Here is a 22230-nt window from a genome sequence, read left to right as displayed (position 1 = left end):
TAAATGGTTTTACATGTAATTTGTCAATGATGTTTCAATCTAAGCCAATTTTAAACAATCTATGCCATGAAACATTCAGAAGGAAAAAGCATCAATGTGGGTCACTATCAATGAAAGTGTAAAATGTAGGTGAAGAACAGTGTGCGAGAAAGGAAGTGAGAAGTGTCAGAAGAGTAAGGTACAGGGAGAAACTGGGAACCTAAACTGAAGACACTTCAAGAGAAGATGGGAAGTGAAAGGCCTTACATTGCCAGTTCATGAGGTTATAGAATGCGTCTGCTTGAAAGAGAGAAGACAAAGTAAGCAGTACCAACAGCTCACAGTGTGATGGAGAGAGTGAAACAGAGATGGAATGAGATGACAAGTGAGTGGACAGTGTACGTAATCATACATTAAGCGCCTCCTTCTAAGCACCCAACACTAATCTCTACATAGCACATGCAAAAAACTAATCATTATACGTCTTAGAGTGATATGAAAGGCATGCTACTACTTAATAGATTCAGTACACATACAAGTGTTGAAAATGAACCAGGACAAAGAATAATTCATAGTAGAATTGACTGATCAAATTAGATACTAGTATGTTGTCCTGCACTGTTGTCCTCTCTAACAAGTTGAAGTTCAACAAGTTATATGTCTCGTAAAACTGATTTCTTCTTGCCATCAAGCATGCAAACAACCCAGCCAAAGAAAATTAATACAGTATGTGTTTACTTATTTACAAAAGTGACTCCGTTGGTTTGTCCCCCAAGCATTGAAATTGTATGTGTACTAAACTGGTCTTACGATAGACCACAGTGACACTTTTGAATTACATTGTAATTCCTTTTTGGTACAATGACATTCTATACATATATAGTCGACACATTAGTTAACTGTTGAGGACATCTCAAAAGTTGTCACAGATATATATAATTCTAGGACATCAACAAGCATATTTTTTTCTGATCGTAGTTTGTAGATCAGCAGGTATGGAATGCCTAATCTTTCCCTCACTGTCCTAATGTGAAATGGCATACTGTGTGAATGTGAAGTTGTATAATCTAGTGAAAGGATGCATGAAAATAGGACACAAAGAACATTCCCACACAATCTGTGTCCACAACTTGATTCTACCTTGGAGCTTCCTCCTGTGGAAGCGAGGGGAGCCCAGGAAGCTGTTCTTTATCGTGGTTAACCTCCTCTTCCACTCGGCCTGGCCCCCCATCCCGGGGCTCCCCGGGGGAGTGGGGGTGGGGCTGGACGTGGGGGTGAGGTTCCGTGGGGTGTGGACAGGGGTGTGGAGCGGACTTCCCTTTGGTGTGTGGTGTGGGGTGTGCTGGGGAGTGACCTTGGGGCTGTGGTAGGGGGACGACATGGGTGTCGTCGACAAACTGCGTGACCTGGAAAATAAAGAAAAACAAGAATAAGAGCCTGCAAATAATGTAATCTTCAGCACAATATTATTTGTAACTATATCTATGACTGAGCACAGACTAGCTATGGTCGTCACAACATGAGCTCTAAGGAATTCCAAAAGACTATATGTAGGCCAATAAGAAAACACTTGAAATAACAGCTTTAAGATCTACAGAACTTCATTCTGGGTAAAAATCTTACCCTTGCTATCCTCCTCTCACCTTGTAACAACATTTTCAGCCAATCATTCCTGCCTACCCCTCACATAAATCTAAGTCATTTATGGCCAAATGTTGAAACTCATTGTTTGCTAGAAATTAATATCCATGTATTATACAGTATAAGTGTTTACATGATCTCAGTACTATTGCTTACAATGCAGGCATTTAATAAGTAGTTAGCTGTGAATCACAAGAGTCCTTGAACATTAGTCTCATTAGTAATCATTAAAATGTTGCTGGGGACACAAAGGAGCCTGCATGGTTAACTATGGTAGTAACTGGGCTCTACATGTGGGGAATTCCTTCTCAGAGTCACGTAAGACCTTCACACAACCCTGACAGCCCAAGGGTCTGTACAGTCTGTGCTAATGACCCTTTGAAGGACTACTTTCCAGCAGGGTGATGTGTGGATCTCAACCCAGACCTGCGGAGCACAGACCCTTCTTGCTCAGAAGGTGACTGTTGCTCCGACAGTTTGGTTTGAGGAGGCTGATGTGTGTGTTAAGAATGAGAAAGGTTACTTGGCGGGGTCCATCCAGGGTAAGACTCAGGGTAGGGAGGAAAGGAATAATTACCGGTACCTCTGGCCCTGCTGTGCAATTTCAATGGCTCGTCTCGCCGACATGGGCGGAGAGCCTGTACCGTTGTGTAATGCGTCCATGGAGAGGCCGCGCTCCGGGCGCCGCCTGCCGTTCAAGGAGAGAGAGTCCACTCTCTTTCTTGGTGGATCATCTGGGGACAGGATAAGGAGCCTTCATCACAATTGGGCAAAATTGTATTAAGCTACATGTTGGTATCAGTTATTGAGCAGCTGAACATTTCTTGTGCAATATATGAGTTCATTGCAATTGGTAATGTGATCATGTCATTTATGATGTATGTAGGTGTGTGGGCCATTGATGGGCAATAAGAAGTGCAGGATTGTTAACTGTCTTGTTATGAATGTATATATCAGTGTAGAGACTGCAATCTGGCAGAATTGCTGATACCGCCAGTAGATATCCTCATCAGAGTCTCTGTGGACAGTGTTTCTGATTGGGATCTCTACAAGTCGGAATCTGCAAATCTAAAGATAAGTCTCCCTTAAGAGACAGTCCTAACTTTGAACTTTGACTGATGTCACTTTAGATCAATGGATTGACTTGAAACTCAGGATTTGTAAATAGGAGATCACCTTTAACACATTCCTAGCATCTTAGTTAGTGTCTCTGTCAATGGAGACTCTGATCAGGATCTCGACCGGTAGTCTCTATACCCTGACATATATCATACATAAAGTTTATGACAATCAGAAAATTGCAAAATTAGAATATGGAACATATCAGCTAAGATAGCCAAACACTAAAGGTAAAGTGCGTGATGTTCACCTGATGGACACCTATTGCGTATGTGAATCTCGTTTTCGTCTTCATAGCTGGGTTTCCTCTCCTTCCGGTCCAGCAACAGGAAGTACACTATCTTCTCAGTGTTCTTCCTATGGCAATAAGACACAAGTTTATTTAAGTCTCCAGGGGAAACCTAGTACAACACATTTCAGGCAGCAAATATTGCACACAAAATAGGGCTGCTATTCATAGCAGATTAATAACAATGATGCATGAGAATTGTTGTGATTTTAAACATATACACAGAGTTTAACCTTTTCCCTCCTGCCTAATATAACTCTGTTTACCCAATTGGGAATTGGGTGCCAAATGGCTACTTCAGTGTGCTAAAGGTTAAAAAAATACACTTAGGTTTTATAAAAGTTCATTAGTTATAAAACACTTTATCTATCACTGAAGCCAAGAAAAAGGTAGGGACAATGTGTATCAGTCCAAATTGATGTTAATCTATTCTGATGAACAGATTTACAAATCAATCTATCACTCATGTCGCTGCATTACGTCAATAAACAAATTCCCCCCATGTGCCACCAGGCACTAATTCCATAATTCCATTAACAACTGTGCTGAAGAAATGTGTGGTATTCCTCACTCTTCACTGAGGAGGTCCCTGATGAGCTTGTTCTTGTCCTTCCAGCAGCCGAGGGAGTTCATGCTGGCCAGCACGTCAGGGTCGATGTCCTCCATCGACGGGATCGGACGTAGCTGCTTTGGAATACACTAGGTTTCATGTTATTGTCATTCTTCCTCCAGGCTTTCACATCATTAGTATCACTGAATGTTTCGTAAATACTTCCTAACCTGGTTATTCTACCTTAAAAAAAATGTCAATATATTTTAAGATTAGTTTTAAAAAATGGATCTAAGAGTCTCTCTATTATAGACTCTAGTGCTGAGTTATAGCTATTCCAGTTGAATCTTAGTAACATTGCGGATACTTGATATCAATAAACACAATGCACATCATGCTTGTCCTTGTCCACATCACCCTATTCTAACAGACGAAAATACCCTGGTGTGGCAGCTGTAGCAAATGCATTTCATTTCCAAGAAGAAAACTCCAATCATTATGACAGTGCTAAGTTAAGGGACAGGAAGTACCATTATGTCAGCTCCAAACCTGTGAATCTGGCTAAAGTAATATTACATGTATGTCCCATGAACCACCACCACAGCTCTACTCACCTCCACTGACGGATGTCTGGGCAGCTTCTCCAGGTCTGGATCTCTGCTGCCCCTGTAGGACCACACACACACAACATCTCAGGGCACAGGACAAACACAAGGGCAAAAGCCACCAAGTTCACAGTTGAAGGTCAAGCTGTTTAACTGAAGGATTCTACTGCAGGCCATTCAACAAAATGTTCTGAAACAAACCAGTTAGATGCAGAGTGCATGCCCCAAGCAAGACACAGGGGTTAGAAGAGAGCAAGGAAAGTGAAACCTGAAATGGAGCAAAGCCAAGTTTTCTGTTGACAGTTTAGTTTCATCTTGTATTGACTTCTTCCATCAAGGCAGTTTCTATACTTTATATCAGTCAACATCTAAGAAGGCTAAAGAGCCACTTGAGGTTAGGAGTTACATGAAACTAGATGAGGTGGGAAAGGCTAAGCCCTTAAAGTATCTGGTGACACTAATAAGTAGGAAGATTCAACTCAGGACATTTCATACACCCAACATCCCTATGCAATAAGTTGCTAGCTTACATTTATCTAATAGTCTGCACGTTCATTACTAATGACTCATCAACACATGGAAATCAAAACCTTCAAACGTAAATGGAAAGTCAAGTCTGTGGCAAAGAAAACTCAGACACCGACCACAAGCAGATCGGTAGGATTGGGAGAGAGCATCAATGTAAAAAATCATACTCAGAATAATGAAGATTAGATTTCTAAGTCCTTTTGTAAGAACATCAAGTTGAAAGCAAGCTGCAGAATTTGTAGAAGGAAAGAGCTGACAAACTTAAGCAGAGGCTTTGAATATAGCTGTCAATGCTTTAACAGAGAGGACACAGATCAGGCTCAAATTTAGATATAAGCTTTGGGGCATACAGGCACGATGTAAAAAAATTAAATCCATATTACATTGTTGTCATGTCAAGACAAGTTATTCATGACAAGTTCTTGTCAAACTCTCCACTTGTTATCAGCTTCAGTCAGGCAAAGCAGGCTACAGGGGCAAGCATCATCATGTGTCAAACTGACAACAATCCTTGTGCGCTATGATTGATGTTACAGCATGAATTTACAATCATGAGACCTGGCCAAACTGAATTTTAGACAGCTTTTTCTCTGCTTTTCCAAAAAATGCTACATGACCCCGACATGATAAGTAACAACTTTATATTTCCAGTTTGATACAAATACGTAGGATATAAAGAGTACACAGTACAAGCATCCTCCTGACAATTGTCAGTCAACAATTTCGAAGCTCAGCACCTTAATTTTGAATCCTAAACTTCGTAACCTCCAAAAGGTATCCATTCTCTAGTGACTTTCAAATGTCACCTGCAACTTGTTTTGAAACCATTTTAAGTTAAGAAACAGGCAACAAGAGAATATTGACTTATAATGGAACAGAAGGAGCTGAGGAGGTTGACCTTGAATCTTTGAATTTTACCTTGCATTTTTAGAACTAAAGGTCTCCATCAAAGACAGCTTCAACTGATCGAAGAAGTTTGGCGACTGATTCGGGTCACTACAAGCAGTCAAACTACAACAAATAATTATGTGAGGAGAAAAAAAACATAATATTGAAATAACAACAAAATTATCAAAATTTCAAACAGTGCAGAAGAGGTGAGGTGGAAGAATAGTAGTGAGTAAAAGGTTTCATCCATGGTTTGACTCTAGTAGATATCTTGGTCAGATTCCCAAGCTGTTAGGCATAAAATCACCTTTCCATCATGGAGATGCAGAGATATTTGGAATCAGGGTTCATCTCATAGCACAAGCTTACCACATAACATAATAAAAATACCAGCAGGGATTACTATGATTAATTTGACACAAATTAAAAGTTAAAATTTTTCTGCTACAGTTGCTATTATTTTACAGGACCTTCACACAATGTGAATTTAGCTTTTTTGATTATAGAAATATAATTAATTGGTCAAAACCTTGGATGAAAATGTTGACAAATATAAACACACTTAACAAGAAACAATAATCATAGTAAACACACACAAAAATGTATGGCAGTTTAAGACAGACAAGGCGGATGTCACTTAATGAAAATACAGAAAAGTGAGAAAAGAAGTCAGTCCATACATTTGATTACTTACTCTGGACCTAAATACCATTGGTGGTTGCGTATTTGTTCAAGCTGTATTTGGGGGGAACAAAGGGAGAAAATATAAAACATGAGCACAGATGTGTATGACCACTGACATAACTGGTATGGGTTGGTATGGTTGGGCGATCACTGACAGGTGTACTTACATGATTACCCAAGGGTGAGTTTTGATTTTCTCAATCTGAAATACAAGCAGAAATTTGGCTGGTAACTCTTGGGACATTTGCCCCCCTAATATCCCAAGTGAAACAGAACTTGGACAGAAATCTCTTTACAGTACAGGGGACACCAGGTAAACAGTGGTACGCACGTTGAACACAATCTCCATCAAACATTCAGAACAATGTTCAAAATTGCTATCTCTTCTCATTTCATAAATGCTATATTGTACAAACAACCACAGCAGGTACATGTGTACTAGGTATTATAATTCAATAGATATTTCATACATCACCTCCATAACTTAAGTATTTAGTCTTACAATTTTGTCGCTTTGTTATCATTCTTTCTATTTTCATAGACTTCCTCCAGAAAAATATCTATTGTCTGCAAGTATACACCTCTCAAAGCTTATTGGAAGAGTGACATAGCATACTCTGCAGACTGTATGTCCATTAAGTCATATTGATAAACATCATTAGTAAAAAGACACGGAATTTTATGACCACAGAATTATAAGCCTTAATCTTATAAAGACATAAGTGTTGCTCTAATTCAATAAAGAGCAGTTTTTACTGCAATCCACTTGTTAATATTTCATGAATCTATTAAAAACACACGTTTTCTAATGACATTCATTACCAGACTACATTCTCTGCAAGTCTCTAGCTATTTGACAAATAGGAAATACTGAGAGTCTCCTGAACTAACATCATGTGTGTAGGTTGCATGTCTGCTCTACCACTGTACTCACTGTTAATCTCTTCACTGGGTCCACCTCAATCATGCCACGCAGCAGATTTTGACAATCAGGTGGAACAAAATGTGGTATATGGAACACGCCCTTCTTTACTTTTTCTAACAATGTCCGCAAGTTATCATCATCAAATGGCAAGGCACCCTGAGTATGGAAACAGAACAACAAAATTCAGTCAGCCTGGCAAAGATGGACCATTGATATGATATTACGTACAGTTTTAACCACACTCTTCCAAAACATAGCTTGTTTGAAGCAACCATTCAATTCTGCGCTGTACTTTCTCCTTGACCTTCCTTCCAGTCTGAGATGATTTGCAAACGATTAAAAATCCAATAAACTGGGACAGTAGCAAACATATTAAGGTAACATTTTCTTCACTCTTGGACTTGGTACTCACCACTAACAATGCAAACAATATAACTCCACAGCTCCAGATGTCTGCTTTTCTCCCGTCATACCTCTCTCCCTACAACAAACACACATCACTTCAATTAGCACTGAAAGCACTTTAAGACATGGATTTACCATACCTGGCCAGAAAACACTTATTGAAATATCAATAATGTTAGACCTCTATTAGTCTGTTCTATTCCTGGACCACTACCCCAACCTTATATATAAAACCTGTGCTGAATTGAGCAATATCTAAAAGACAATGATCATTAAGCAGATAATGAAATTCAATTTGTGCTAAAAAGAAGAATGTGAAACTGATTAAATAGGTAATATTAGGCAGAAGTAAAATCTTTATAAAAAGAAATATCTAGAAATCTATAATGGTGAAATATTTTTGCACAGCATACAATATCAATTAGGGGGTGTCCCTGTGGTGTAGTGGTCTGCGCTTCTGTCTCTCACCACATCTGATTCAAATTACTTGGACCAGAAGGACTGGGGTTCAAGCCCCAGGTAGGACACCTCTGGACAAGAGGCGCATTGAGTCATACCAAAGACTTTATAAAGATGGTACATACTTCTGAAACAGTATGGAAGTTAAACACACTTCACTGCCAGTGGACTAGCCCCCTGCTACAGTGATTGCACCACAGTGTGGCCCAGGGCTATGAAACGGAGATGGGCACCGCCCTATACATCAATAATGGTGTGGGAGGATTTTAACTAAACTAACTATAACAATATCAATTATTCAACGCAGAGCGCAAAGTTTTAAACTACCACTTCTTGTGGAAGAGAAGACGATGAAATCCTTAATTGATACTTACCCTGATCACTTCTGGACATGCATAATGTGGTGACCTGGGAAAAAGAACAGGTCATATTGATACTAGCACAGGTGACAGGTTTCAATTCAAGACTGTCTTGACTGTTGATTTTTTATCATTTCCATAGCTAGCACTACCTCATCTTACCCACAGTCCGAGTCTTTAACTTGATATCATATATCTTGATTTCTGCACAAGTTACAAAAGAGGTCAGAATTCTTGACTTTCCACAAGTTAACAGCTATAAGATTGTGGCAATGAGGGGTAGATGTAGTAAAATATAAGAAAAAAGATGAAATAATTTCATATCTTCCTTCACTGACCCACAGCTAGTCTCCAGCATGTTGTCACCAACTTGTAAGGAAGCCATCCCAAAGTCGGCTACTCGGATGTTGTTCTTCTCATCCAGCAGCAGGTTCTCTGGTTTTAAGTCTCTGTGACTGCGGAGGAATAAGAAAAGGGCACTTGGAATCTGTATCTGTATAGCTCAGGTACATGTATTACCGCCATTTAGCATAACACAACAGGTTTGCTGGCACACGGCGTGGTTATAGCATACTGAACCACCTGTCACACCTAACTTTTGCTAAAACCTAGCTGCAAGTGTTCTTCAAGGCTATCTAGGGATATTGCCCCTACTGCACTTGGTGATTATGAATTCCACTCTGTGATAGTTCTAGGAAAATGTGTTTTTTTAACACATCAATCTTAGGTTGGCAACTCGAAGGTACCTGAAGGCATTACTATTTCTTGTTCTAACTTTTGACCGACTCGTTACTGGAATTTATCTTTCACAAATCAGAATTGTTGACAGAAAGAGTAAGGATGAACAGTATCTATTGACTCACCATACAGAGTGGTTGTGACAAAATTCCAGTGCAGAGATGATTTGTCTGAAGAATCTCCGTGATTCCTTTGGCGTCAAACGTCCTTTTTTCACTAAGTAGTCAAACAACTCCCCTCCTGATACATGTTCAAGTACTAGATAGCTGCAAGGAAAAGGAGCAAAATGTTAACTTCAAACCAGTCTAGACTGTTGGATAGCTTAATGTACTGGCTTGCTGACTGTTCTAGGCCTACAAAAAAATACATTGAGTACTTTTCTGGAACTAATTCAACATTTAGTTTAGACACAAGAAATGTGCCTAAAATGCAGTTTCTCAGATATTTGCTAGATGGCCTGTCAACACATTCATCATTCCAACCAGATGACAATTAGTGAGCTTGACATGTATTCTGCTCTATCTTTGATCTAAACACTCATCCAGTCTTAATATTGTTGATTACAGACAATAAAAATCAACACAATACACTTGCTATTGTGCATACTTACAGGTATTTTCTGTTTTCGTAGACATCATACAACCTAAGTACATGTGGATGTTCTATAAGCTTCAGGATGGCAATTTCTCTCTCCACCTAGGGAACAATTATAACATAGTGAGGTATTAACAAGCCTGATCCTCTTAGAGTATGCATGTGGCTACATAATGAACACAAAGTCAAAATTGTTGCTAGACAAGTGTATGCAGCACATACAGATCCTAGCCTTATTAACAGGAAATGTATGACAGCTATAACAGCTTGTTTTTACATCACATGTAGACACGCCCTACTCTATGGAGTGGCTGTCAACACCTATCATATGAAGAAGAACATCAATATTTTGTCATACAATTTTTCAAAGCACAATGCAATGTATCTCAATGTTGAAGCAGAGACTTTGTACCTGGGTCACTGGCACTAAATTTTCTTTTACAATATTCATGGCCAGTATCTTTTGTCTTATCTCATGGATACATTATTCAAACTTCTAAACTGAAGCACAGCTGACACTATTATTAGACAACAGGTGCATCCCTCTCCAGTATACCTGATTAGACTTTGGAGAAAGTCTTTATAACTGGGTTTAAGCTTTTTTTCCAACTTCTCCATGGCTCCTTCCTGTCATTCCAGCTCATTTCCAGGGTAGAATATTATAAGGCAAACTCAAGTGCCTCCTATTCAGACTTCCCACACTCAGGGTGCCCATGTAACCCCTGACGTTTTATGTGACATATGCTAGGTGGTGATGCAACTTCATTTTCGTGTTCACACATTTCTGAAATATGACACCCACTTTAGGTCATTGCAAGCCAAATTTGCTCCAAATCCAATGCCAAATGCTCACGTACAGCCCGACACAATTTCCTATTTATGGCTCGAGTTTTATACTCCCTAATTCTGAATCACTTCAACTGGCAAACTGCCACATGCCATAACCACATCAAAGATGTTAAACTGGCCAGCAAATTTGCGTGGCCACAGGAACACCTGAAAAGTCTGCTACCTGCATGATAAATCATATGTTTGATAAGTATATTGACATATGGAGCAGATAGTGCAATCCCCTGCCGCTGTTATCATACCTTTATCAACCGGCATATCACCCATGACAAGGTGTAATCAACTGTGGAGAGTGGAGTGTGCAGATGCCTCCTGCTCTAGACGGTTATCAACAGACTCCTGTTGTGGCAGTGAATACCAATGTCTGATGGAGTTACGGGAGATGCCCACAGGCCACTTCATTTATTCATGACAATGACAACAAATGACAGACTGGTTGGCGGCCAGAACGTGGAGGGGAGATGTCTTTACAGATGACCTGTTGAGATATCGTAGTAGATCTAGAGCTGCCAAAACAACAGCTATTCTTGAACCCGATGAATGAAAGGAAACACTGCAGTCTTTGATGAACCAGAGATTTAGACTCAGAGTAGAGAATAAAGAATTATTACCCCATTGGGAAGGCCATGCTGTCGGCTACTGCTGGGCCATGACTGGGAGAAGAATTAAATTCAGCACATGTTCTCTCTTTTCATGTATCCCACCCATATATACTTATGATTGAGCAACTGTAAGGGATGAATGCCCTGTGTGTGCATCATTGAATGGAAGTCAACTTGGGTGTTCAGACAAGCTGTCTGTCTAATTATGTTGTATTCTCTGATGTAGTCGAGTCAAGTCAAGGCCTGCACATATAGATATTCAGGCATTAAAACGAGGAGGATTGAGAACAATTGTTGATTTGTCTCTAATGAAGAAATTCCTTAAATACAAAATTTTAATACAATTCACATCTAGGCAGATGGGAGCACATGTAAAACATCCGATTAGTTGTTACCACAAAGACCCAGTGGCTCATTATTGATCCTGCAGCTATAATTAGCCAACTGACGCTGGCATCTCTCACCTCCTGGACCCCACCCCAATCATGGACATGTGATGCACTCCATTTTGCGTACGTCATGTGTTGGTTTCACGTGCGTCATAGAACGATGAATTTTACATCCGTGAATGCAGATGGTGTTGTCTCCGCGTAATGATTACATTGGATTGTGGTTAGACAAAAAAACGAAAAAATAGTGATCTAAGACTTCATGAATCTAGTGATCTGTCTGTGATCTTTGCTCTCATAGACTAGAGAAGAGAAAATATAATGCAGTCGGGGCTCCGAATAACAATGGATCAGAGTCTGTTTGAATCTTATAAAATGAGGAGGGTGAATGCCCAAAGGGAAAGATGAATTGTTGTATGTGTCAAACTGTGTTCAAGATCCATCCAAATAAGTGGGGAAAGATGAAGACACACTGAATAAGGTTACGTATGAAGGAGCGTTCTCCTCTGTAATGTCTCAATCCAAGTAGTCAAGGAAATTGATTTTACACAAAGTGGAACGATTCCTGCCAACTGGTAAGTTATTAGGGCTCCAATGGATTGTAGAGAGAAGGAGGGCCCCAAATGGGTAATTTACACACTATTTGCAGTCAGGAAGGGAAAGAATTCATGTTCTTTTAAATGAATTCTAAGCCTTGGGGCAAAAAACTACCTACTGAAAATCTGCCTATTGTAGAAAATATCACCACAAAGTGCTACGCTGGAAATTTGACACAAAAATGTAGACCATCCAATTCTTTGTGCTGCGCTTTACAAAGTCCATACATTTGTATATATGGCCACTCCCTAAGGCCACTAGACCTTAATTTCATGTATGATAACATTGCATAATTCTACAATATGATTTTGACCTTTTTTTCCCCAAAAAAGATTTCTCTTGTCGATTGTAAGGCAATAATACAATACAAAAATAACCATTACATGACTACGCTTGTATTCCATTAACAACCTAATATGTACATCTAGATACAAATTGAGAAATCACAGAAAGAGGAAGAAGATTATACTGATATAACATACTATACTGATCTACCAAGATGATGAATTACGTTTTTAGGTCAATACTGTCTTGCAGGGAATATCTTTTGTAAAAGAATATTCATTTCGTACAAATATCGATGAACCATAAGTTACTGCCCTCCCCCATAGGCAAAGTTACATGTGTGTTGTACCATATCAAATTTCAAGTCATATGGTCTTGAATTGAAGGTGCGGCACCTACTGAACAGGTATTTGATACCTAGCAGAAGAAAAGTAAGAACAGGAAACAGACGAAACAATACGTGCCCTGCATAGAGTAACTTAATATATGATAATAATAATATGTATCTCAGAAGTACTTACTATATGCTATCTCCACACCTGTGCGGTAGCATATAAATCATGTCCATTTGATAAGGAACACCATCATGCACATTCATTTTTGCTGACAGGGTGTCAAACCATCACTATGAATCTTTAATTAGCAGCTGCTTTTATAGGCCATTCACCCATATTCCAAGGGACACATCATTTGTTTCCCTAGGGGAATGTAGAGTGCACCAGGTCCAGGGACACTTATAAGTACATACATGTATGTATTCCTTATACTGTATGTCCAGCTATGCACACTGTTGAAGGAAGCATTAGAACCCTCACTGTCACAATGTTCGCCAGGTCATACATCATTTGTATGCAAATCAATAACGGTGAAGTCACACGTGTGAGTGCATGCTTTATCAATACTTTTGTCAATATTTCGTTTCCTCCATAACTGGCCCCAATCAAAACAGAAAAAATACAATCAACGATGAATAAATTTTCCTTTTCAACCCATATCTACCTGTATGGGAAAGTTAACTAAAAAATGCATCCCAATGGTCATATTGGAACATTATACCCACCTAAAACTACCATGTAGTGAACAATATATGGTTAAGTGCACACTTTGAGTTTTGTCATTTATTCAGTAATGAGAAGTAGGATTTTCCCCACTGGCCGTTTATTCTAATATCCAAGCAGATCAACAAAAATAAAAATCGTAGCGCTTCTCAACCTCCCGGTTGCCTAGAACAGCAGGCCTCTGGTTGGTAGAACCAGGATAATAACGTTCTGATTTTGCCTTTCTACGTCTGCTTGGAGATTACGTCTGTCCCACTTACCTTCTGGAGTACAGATTCACTGAGTTTCTCCCTGTTGACAATTTTGATTGCCACCTTCTTGCCTGTAACACAATGGACACCCAGCTTGACCAGACCTGGAAATGAAAATGGAGACTCGGTATTAAAACTATATCACATTACAATTATCAAAGATAGCTGCCAATTTCAACACCCTACACTTACAATACTAGGAAAAATGAATACATCCATACTTACTACTTATTATATGCATAAACTGTCAAAAACCTAAGTCCTAAACCAATCATATATATAGTTTATTGGTGATTTTCTGGTCACTTGCACATTTGGACAGGAACAGTCATGGAGAAAATTGAACGAAAGTGTCGTCCATAACTTAGCAGCTTCCTTGAACTTGCATCTTTGTATTCATGCACAGAATGTTTGAACAATCATATTCACAAGAAACTTTAGTCCGTGATAAATACTCCTGTCCTATAAGGTAATATTACCAGATGAGCAAACATGCACAATGTTCAGAGAACATTCTTGAACATAGTCAAAACTGAAGTTCAGGATCTAATATGGTTCAGACAAGTGCTTCCATTAAAATTGTAAAATGAAAAGAATTCAATGTATGGACAATTTATTACAAGCATGAAATATATGAAGGAATAGATGATTTTATATCCAAATTGGGGGATTCTAAAAACGAAATCAACCAAATTCATGATGCCTTGTCTTGTAAAAAAAAAATCAATTGACGAGGGGGCATTATGGCTGAATATTCTATAACCATTATTCTTATAGACATTGGTCTCTTGGAAGTAAATATTCAGTACTGTCCTAAATTTCCTGAATGACACGCATTGTCTATGGTCCATTCTTGCCTGCACCCATGTCATTAAAGGTCCAATATCAATTCTATTGGCTTGAAAATCGATCTGCACAGGTACTTAAGGCAACAAACACGATCAACCAAAATCAAACACCACCTGGTGCAGATCACTAAGAATCTTGTTATGGTCCAGAGAAAATCCATACAACCAGAAAAAGGTTCAGGACCTAAGCACTTTTTGGATAATACTGAGGTTTCTACGTTGACATTGACCTCTGTACCGATTCTGACTAGAGTGATGGAAAGCATGTATGCACACAGGCAACATAGACTAGATTGGTTACAATATTGACTGAAACTTGTAAATCCATTGACATTTCAACATATTGGCAGTTACGATTCCATAAGAATGTAATAACCTCAGCTACAATGCAAGCCATTCACATGAATCACAGCTCACCCAATGTGATGACAAATTGTCCATATCAGATAAATGTTATCTACTTTTATTAGCTGGATACAACGTCCCAATTTCCTCAAATCATTCCATGGGAAAAGCTGTCAAGGTCCATAAACACAGGATGATAGAGTTACAAGATACAACACTCATATTTCTAAAGATTGAGAGAATGTTCCACAACCTAAAGGTAATAAGTGAAAAAGCTAAATGTTGTGCGGCCAAGAAATCACATTTAAGCAGAAGATTTCATTATCTTTCATATCATTATGTTTGTCTCTAAACTGTTAGATTGCATTGGGTACCACTTCATCTGTCTCTCTGTTGAAAGTGGAAAATAAAGTTGAATATGCATCAGCTCATCTAGTACAGTAAAATCAGAACAACAGACTTTTTTCTTAGGAGATACTGGCTTCATCACTGTCTAATTCAACGAATTCCCACAGAAGATGCAGCAGCTCATAAATGTCACATGCTAAGCTGACTATATCCTAAGGAATCTATACATGGTGGTTAATACACCAAATTAAAGAACCTCCATGGGGTAGGACGGTAAGTTATACAAAGAGATACTATGATTAAAGTGTTAGATTAGCCTACTTACCATCCTCCCTTTGAGTTCCCATGTATTCTTTGTTAATGATCTGATTGATACATTTAATCACTTCCCCTCCTGGCAATAACATTCCATAGTTATGTGGTGATGTAGATATATGCAATCCATAACCAACATACAGAAGGATTTCCTCAATTATGTTTGACAGTTCATTCTATTAGGTCATACGTACAACCTTCATCATGATACATAGCTTATAAGAACTACATGGCCTTATAACACTAAGCATACCACAGGCCAAGGTTTCTGTTTCTTTTGGGTAACTAATATCAAAAGTCATGCTTAATCCATGATTGCGGCCCGTTATTTTTCAAATATGACAGTTAAGAATTTTTTTTCTTCATATTTTTGGACATATACTACATTATTGTATATCCTTTCCCAGTCCTTGTCATAAAAATGACAGCAGGGCTCGAAATTCGTTTTTAAAAATAGGTGCACTGGTGCACCCAACCAACAAAATTAGGTGCACAGAAAGAATTTTGGGTGCACCACATAAAATAAAGCTGAATGTCATAAAAACATATTCAAGTTTAACCAAATCCAATCTGTTCTATAACTAACTTCAAAATTTCAAACAAGTAATGCATCGAAGTACAACAAAGGTTATATTACTTTTTCGGATGCTTCAGTTTCAAGAATGTTTTGTGTACCAGTGACCTCTACCCTATAGCCTACAAAAATGTCTAGTAGGTGCACTGGTGCACCCAAAGTCAAAAGTTAGGTGCACAGCTCTAATTTTGGGTGCTCACAGGTGCACATGCATCCAGTATTTCGAGTCCTGGACAGTGATGAATTCCAGTCTTTCTGTTGCATAACATTGCTACTGTAACTTGAAACTGAATTCTGAAAGATGATCTATATACTATAGTTATCACTTTAGTGTACAATAAAAAGTACACTGCAGTCTTACTAACTCTTATCAAAGTTACCTCACTGGACATGTTTCTAGGTGCCATGGGTACAACAGAGGTCACAGCCCAACCACTGCTGTCAGATGAGGAATTGATTGGTTTTAAAGATTTTCTGTCAGGGGAAAGCAACATTCGAACAGAAATTTACATCTTAATACAACAGCCCCCACTCCTGATGTGAACTGAATTACAGCAGCGATTGTCGAGGGTGCAAATGTGTAGCTCTGAAATCTTCTGACAATCTGACTGATCCGTATCATGGTCATGATTATTGCTACAGAAAATGTGATACATGAGCAGTTAGGGACTTACCACACATGTCCTACATCTAAATTATTATCTATATAAGAATACATCAAACTATCTTCACTCTCTGGATCTAACAACAACAGCAATGACTCCACTGCAAAGATTATTAACTCCTGTCACTGTCATGTGCTGATTATTATCACATTAATCAGTTAGGATATGATCGAGTCAATAATCATCTCTTGATTGTTAGCATGTCAATCTAACCTACATCACATTGTTAGATCGTTGATAAAGCTACATGCTAAATATTACACTGAGTATATTAAGTTTATTGAGATAGAGACACATTCAGGTGTTATCAACAGCCATTAACTCAAAGGATTCAAGTCAGGAAACAAAAACATTTCTCCTGCATGGTGCACATGCTTGTAATCTATGTACTTCTTGAATGGAAGCTGCAGCTTAAAGTTAAAGTGTGCTGTCAGGAAGCAAAAAATTAAGTACATACTTTTTTCTTGGGTCAAGAAGTCCACAGAATATCACTAAAAATAATCAACATCTTTCTTGTTTGACCTGTTTACAAGTAAGCAAGCAAGTGCAGTTTCAGGAAGCTGCTAGGTGCTCAGTGTTTCATGACTTCTTCCTTAGGGCGAGGTCCACCAGGATACAGGTTGTAAATCATACTCATATTCATAAACATGCTAACGGATAAACCAACAGTGGTGATCACACTGTCTGGTGCTGCAGCAAAAAGAAATCATGTTCATCCATGCAGCACCTGCTAGTGATTCAGAACATTAACACTATGGCAGTAAAACCTGGACAATATCTACTGTACTCTGCAGTTAAACATTGCTAGCACTTGTTTCTTCATTCCTGCCGCAGAAATGTTCCTTTGTGCATGTTGATAATGAGCTCAAACTGGTAAATCAATCATTCAAATGCTTGTTCTTGATTTAAGGATATGCTAAATTTTCTAAACTTCTGGTGGCGATGCTTCATTAAAATGATCTACTGACATCTGCAAAACATAGCATACAAATGTGCTGAAAATCTGGTATCAACACCATAGTGTTAACAAAAATTAGTCACTAGTTAGTTTTCCATAACACAAACATATCCCTTCTCCAAGAAAGTTCACAATGATGGCACATTTACCACATCAGAGAGGTCTGCCCCAACTAGACCCCGTTCATACTAAATCGCGTAAATCGCGAAATCGCCCAAATCGCGATAATGTGGCTTAGTATGAACGCTCCAAATCGCATTTGAAATCGCCCGAAATCGCTTTCCGCGAAACCACCTCCGGAGGTGGTTTACTCGCGATTTGCCTGCATTCCGACTTAGTATGAACGCTCGAAATCGCCTTGATGCGCGTTGGGCGCTTTACTTTGCATATTGACCCGGTCATGGGTCAAGGGGTCATCTGCAAATTCAGTCTTTCCGCTCATTGTACGATGTTCATCTACCTCCTAGCTTGTTGGAATATTACGCCGAATGCGGCGGAAATATGTCAGAATCGGGCGGCGATTTTGGCGTATGGAATGACGAAAACGCATGTACTGATGGCCATCTTCGGGGATGTGGGGATTCAGAAGAAACTCAAGGGATCCCACCGAAACCAGAACGTGTACGCTGAAGCGGCGACTGCCTGAGTTGGCCATATACGCGAAACCATGGAAGTAATGCCGCACTATTAAAGGTAAAAAAACTCAAGATGAAGTACAAGAAGGTCATTGAACACAACAGTAAGAGTGGTGACAATCGAATAACGCGTCCGCCGTTTATCAAGCTGTTGGACGCGATTTTACAACTCGCGCTCGTTCGACCCCTGGTGTGAAGAAATGCGGCTCAGGGCGATTTCGCGATTTGCGCGATTTAGTATGAACGGGGTCCTAGGCATCTTTAATGCGAAAAGTCAACAACCCGGCTGTTCACAACCTCCTCAGTCCCTAGGCAAACATGGGTCTCTTCACTTCACATTAAGTAAGAAAAGCTGGACTGCTTGTGATTCCAGGCTGTGATTAGACCTGCCCCCTGTACTGGCACCCATCTGTCTGTCACTGCATACAAAACCCTAGCTCCACCCAGATCAATCAGGAGGGAAGACAAAGTAATGCATCGTAATTAGATTGCCACACTTTATCAGCAGGAAATGGAGATATTTCCACTGGTATGGGCGACTCCATCTGGAGACTTTCCAGTTGGGCGGAGCTTTTTTGTCGGTGTGGAGACGACAATCTCTGATGAGCCTGAGTATTAAACACGCTGATGCTACAAGTATCAATGATACCACTTTGCATGTTAATGGTATCATACTATTAACTGTACGCAAATCTATATCAACGCTGGCACTATATTGCTGAATGTGATATTTAGATCTGTCAATGTAGCTGTCAAGTGTTTCAAATGGTGTTAATAGAGGTGATTTGCAATTATAGAAAGTGGTACTGATGTGTGTGTTGGTGATGTCATTGGTGCTGATGTGTGTGTTGGTGATGTCAGTGGTACTGATGTGTGTGTTGGTGATGTCAGTGGTACTGATGTGTGTGTTGGTGATGTCCGTGGTGCTGATGTGTGTGTTGGTGACATTACTGGTGCTGATGTGTGTGTTGGTGATGTCCGTGGTGCTGATGTGTGTGTTGGTGATGTCATTGGTGCTGATGTGTGTGTTGGTGATGTCAGTGGTGCTGATGTGTGTGTTGGTGATGTCATTGGTGCTGATGTGTGTGTTGGGATATCCGTGGTACTGATGTGTGTTTTGGTGACATTACTGGTGCTGATGTGTGTGTTGGTGATGTCAGTGGTGCTGATGTGTGTGTTAGTGACATTACTGGTGCTGATGTGTGTGTTGGTGATGTCAGTGGTACTGATGTGTGTGTTGGCTTTGTAAGTGGTGCTGATGTTTATGCTGATGGCGTAGGGTGATGCTGATATGTGTTGGGGATGTCAGTGATAATGATGTGTGTGTTGGGGATGTCCGTGGTACTGATGTGTGTGTTGGCTTTGTCAGTGGTGCTGATGTTTATGTTGATGGTGTAGAGTGATGCTGATGTGTGTTGGGGATGGCAGTGGTACTGATGTGTGTTGATGGTGTAAGGTGATGCTGATGTGCATGTTGGTAGTGTTATAATTAGTGGTTCAAGATGTAGTTTACATGTAATCATAATTGACATGTAATTGAAAGAATTAGCACAAGTTGATTACATAAGACTCAAAAGACTTCAGTAGCCATATAGTTCGGAATAAAAAAAAGTATCACAACAGCTTGGCATATGTAATGCAGAGCTACTATTACAGTAGATAGTCATCATGTCAGAAGTTTAAAGTCTAATCAAAGGTCAAGTCCAACTCAGGGTCAAATGAGACCCAGTTTTTGCAGTTACAAAATCAATATACTGCAATATTGATATACTAAGCATTAAACCTTTCAGAGGAATAATAGACATCATCATCCAAAAGCATAATTTGAGTTTGATTGCTTTAGGTTGAAGCAGGGAAATTTCATAAGAGATTTTTTGTAATGATACAGGCATATGCCCATGATTCTTAAAACTTAAAAAGTCCTATAAAAAGCTGGTACATTTTTGTAATCTGCTACAGTAGATTCCGCATATCTGTATAGCCCATTTGTCAGCGCAAATTGGCGATATTGACATCCCGAAGGAGGGGAGGGGGGGGGGGGCGAATATGATTTTGAGCAAGACACACAAACACACTCACGATATCGCAACTTTATATTGCAAAATTTTAATCAAAGTACAATCCGACCTTTCTGACTATCTTAACGTCACCATATTGGATTAAATACGCGATCTATTTTGTTCAGATAAGCCCGAACTACATGGGAAACTCCTGCCAAATAGATAAACTCCCGCCATGTTGATCACATGAAATCTTGCAGTCAACCAATCAGAGCACAGGTTTTGTGACGCGAACCAATCAGCGCTTAGAAAAAAGCGGTAAACATGCATATTAATGAGCAGCAAAGATGGCGGCCTGGCGTCACCTGGCATTCGCCGCTGTATTTTATGTGAAATTGTGGCGTAAAATATGATTCATCTACGCTACATAAGCAGAATTTGCAAGCATAACAATGGCAAGAAACAAAAGAGTGCGATTGTTTAACGGCAGACGGCGTCCCCACTCCCGAAACTACAATGCAAACCAAAATTTAGCCTATAGTTGTGGGTCATTTTATATATAAGCAAGAAGTAGCCCAAGTATCTTATAAAGATAAAGTATCATGCTTTTTATAAATATAGAATACAACACGGGGTATTCGGCATCACCCTCGGTCCCACCCCTCCCGTAGGTCAGATCGCCCAACGGCCTACACCTTCAAAACAAGCAGTTGCAATATTTTCTCAGCAATGTTTATTTGCTACTTCTTGCTACAGTTTCTTATTCTTACATATTGCTACCCCCAGCATGGCAGTATGGTAAAAATGTTGAGGCCACTCTCCAATGACCCTCCGGGCTGCGTTGAAATTCATCTGCAATACCTTCAAAACAAGCAGTTGCAATATTCTCTCAGCAATGTTCATTTTAGTAGCTTTTGTCCCAGTGCATGGAAACAGATAAGAAACCAGCAAACAGGAATCAGAACAGCAAACACACCACAATACACTTACTGATACCCTGTACATGACCTGGTACATCTAAAATACCTGCCTAACTGACTCCAATTGTACCAACAGTAACCTGTAACTATGCATTACTGGTGCAATAGCCTAGCGTAGAGGAGTGCTTGCTTTGCACTTGGGAGGTTACAGGTTCGAACCCCATCTGGGTCATCATACCAAAGACTTAACTTGCTTTAAGGTACTTGTACCTAGTTACCAGAATGTCTGCATGTTTACAAATTGAGTTGTATTTTGTGGGATAAGCCAAACCAATTTGTGTGCAGCAATGCCATTCATTAAAGTAAGTTTGTATGGCCTTTGCTGACACAAGACCAAAGTACAATATACCTTATGTTTAGAGAGGTCTTTATACAAGCACATTACCCAAGAATGAATGCTCATTTCAAAACATTTGCAAACATTACTGTACATACATCGTATCTGAAGCACTCTGTAATGCAAACACTTACATCCGCCAAACAGAAAAGTGCACCTGGTCATGTTTGGGCAATTTCAGAAGAATTTTTATAGTTTGATATATGGTTGTTACCTGCTTGACAATATGAACTGCAGCTGTTTCATAGACCTTGGAATATTGACTATGTCGTATGCTTTCACTTCAGCAGCATACAGCTTTATGACATCCCTGATTCCTTAATGCTATTCCTTCCTATACACTAGCACTTATATATATATGTAGTCCTCGTATGCCAAAAATCATATTACCAATCGACAATGTCTACTAGTATGGCTTTGTGTACTGCAAA

General features: G+C 39.4%; 1 protein-coding gene across 11 annotated transcripts in view; it reads right to left on the bottom strand.

The window, feature by feature from the left end:
• LOC136430276 (serine/threonine-protein kinase BRSK2-like) overlaps positions 1-22230 on the bottom strand; it is a 36318-nt gene that overhangs the window by 6964 nt on the left and 7124 nt on the right. Inside the window, exons 2-15 of one of the 11 annotated variants that reach the window (XM_066420735.1) lie at positions 13804-13898; positions 9780-9865; positions 9295-9435; positions 8770-8886; positions 8447-8480; positions 7621-7689; positions 7218-7364; positions 6451-6485; positions 5630-5722; positions 4193-4244; positions 3600-3727; positions 2990-3096; positions 2198-2354; positions 1120-1385 (exon numbers count right to left, since the gene is read on the bottom strand). In XM_066420735.1, coding sequence (XP_066276832.1) covers positions 1120-1385; positions 2198-2354; positions 2990-3096; positions 3600-3727; positions 4193-4244; positions 5630-5722; positions 6451-6485; positions 7218-7364; positions 7621-7689; positions 8447-8480; positions 8770-8886; positions 9295-9435; positions 9780-9865; positions 13804-13898 — 1527 coding nt within the window. Of the gene's footprint in view, positions 1-1119; positions 1386-2197; positions 2355-2989; positions 3097-3599; positions 3728-4192; positions 4245-5629; positions 5723-6293; positions 6335-6450; positions 6486-7217; positions 7365-7620; positions 7690-8446; positions 8481-8769; positions 8887-9294; positions 9436-9779; positions 9866-13803; positions 13899-22230 lie in introns of all 11 variants that reach the window. The other 10 variants (XM_066420734.1, XM_066420736.1, XM_066420737.1 and 7 more) reach the window with 10 other exon arrangements.

The sequence above is a fragment of the Branchiostoma lanceolatum genome, chromosome 3 (assembly GCF_035083965.1).
Source record: "Branchiostoma lanceolatum isolate klBraLanc5 chromosome 3, klBraLanc5.hap2, whole genome shotgun sequence".
NCBI lineage: Eukaryota > Metazoa > Chordata > Leptocardii > Amphioxiformes > Branchiostomatidae > Branchiostoma > Branchiostoma lanceolatum.
Note: the sequence above shows the minus strand (reverse complement) of the source record. Positions and strands in the feature narration are given on the sequence as shown.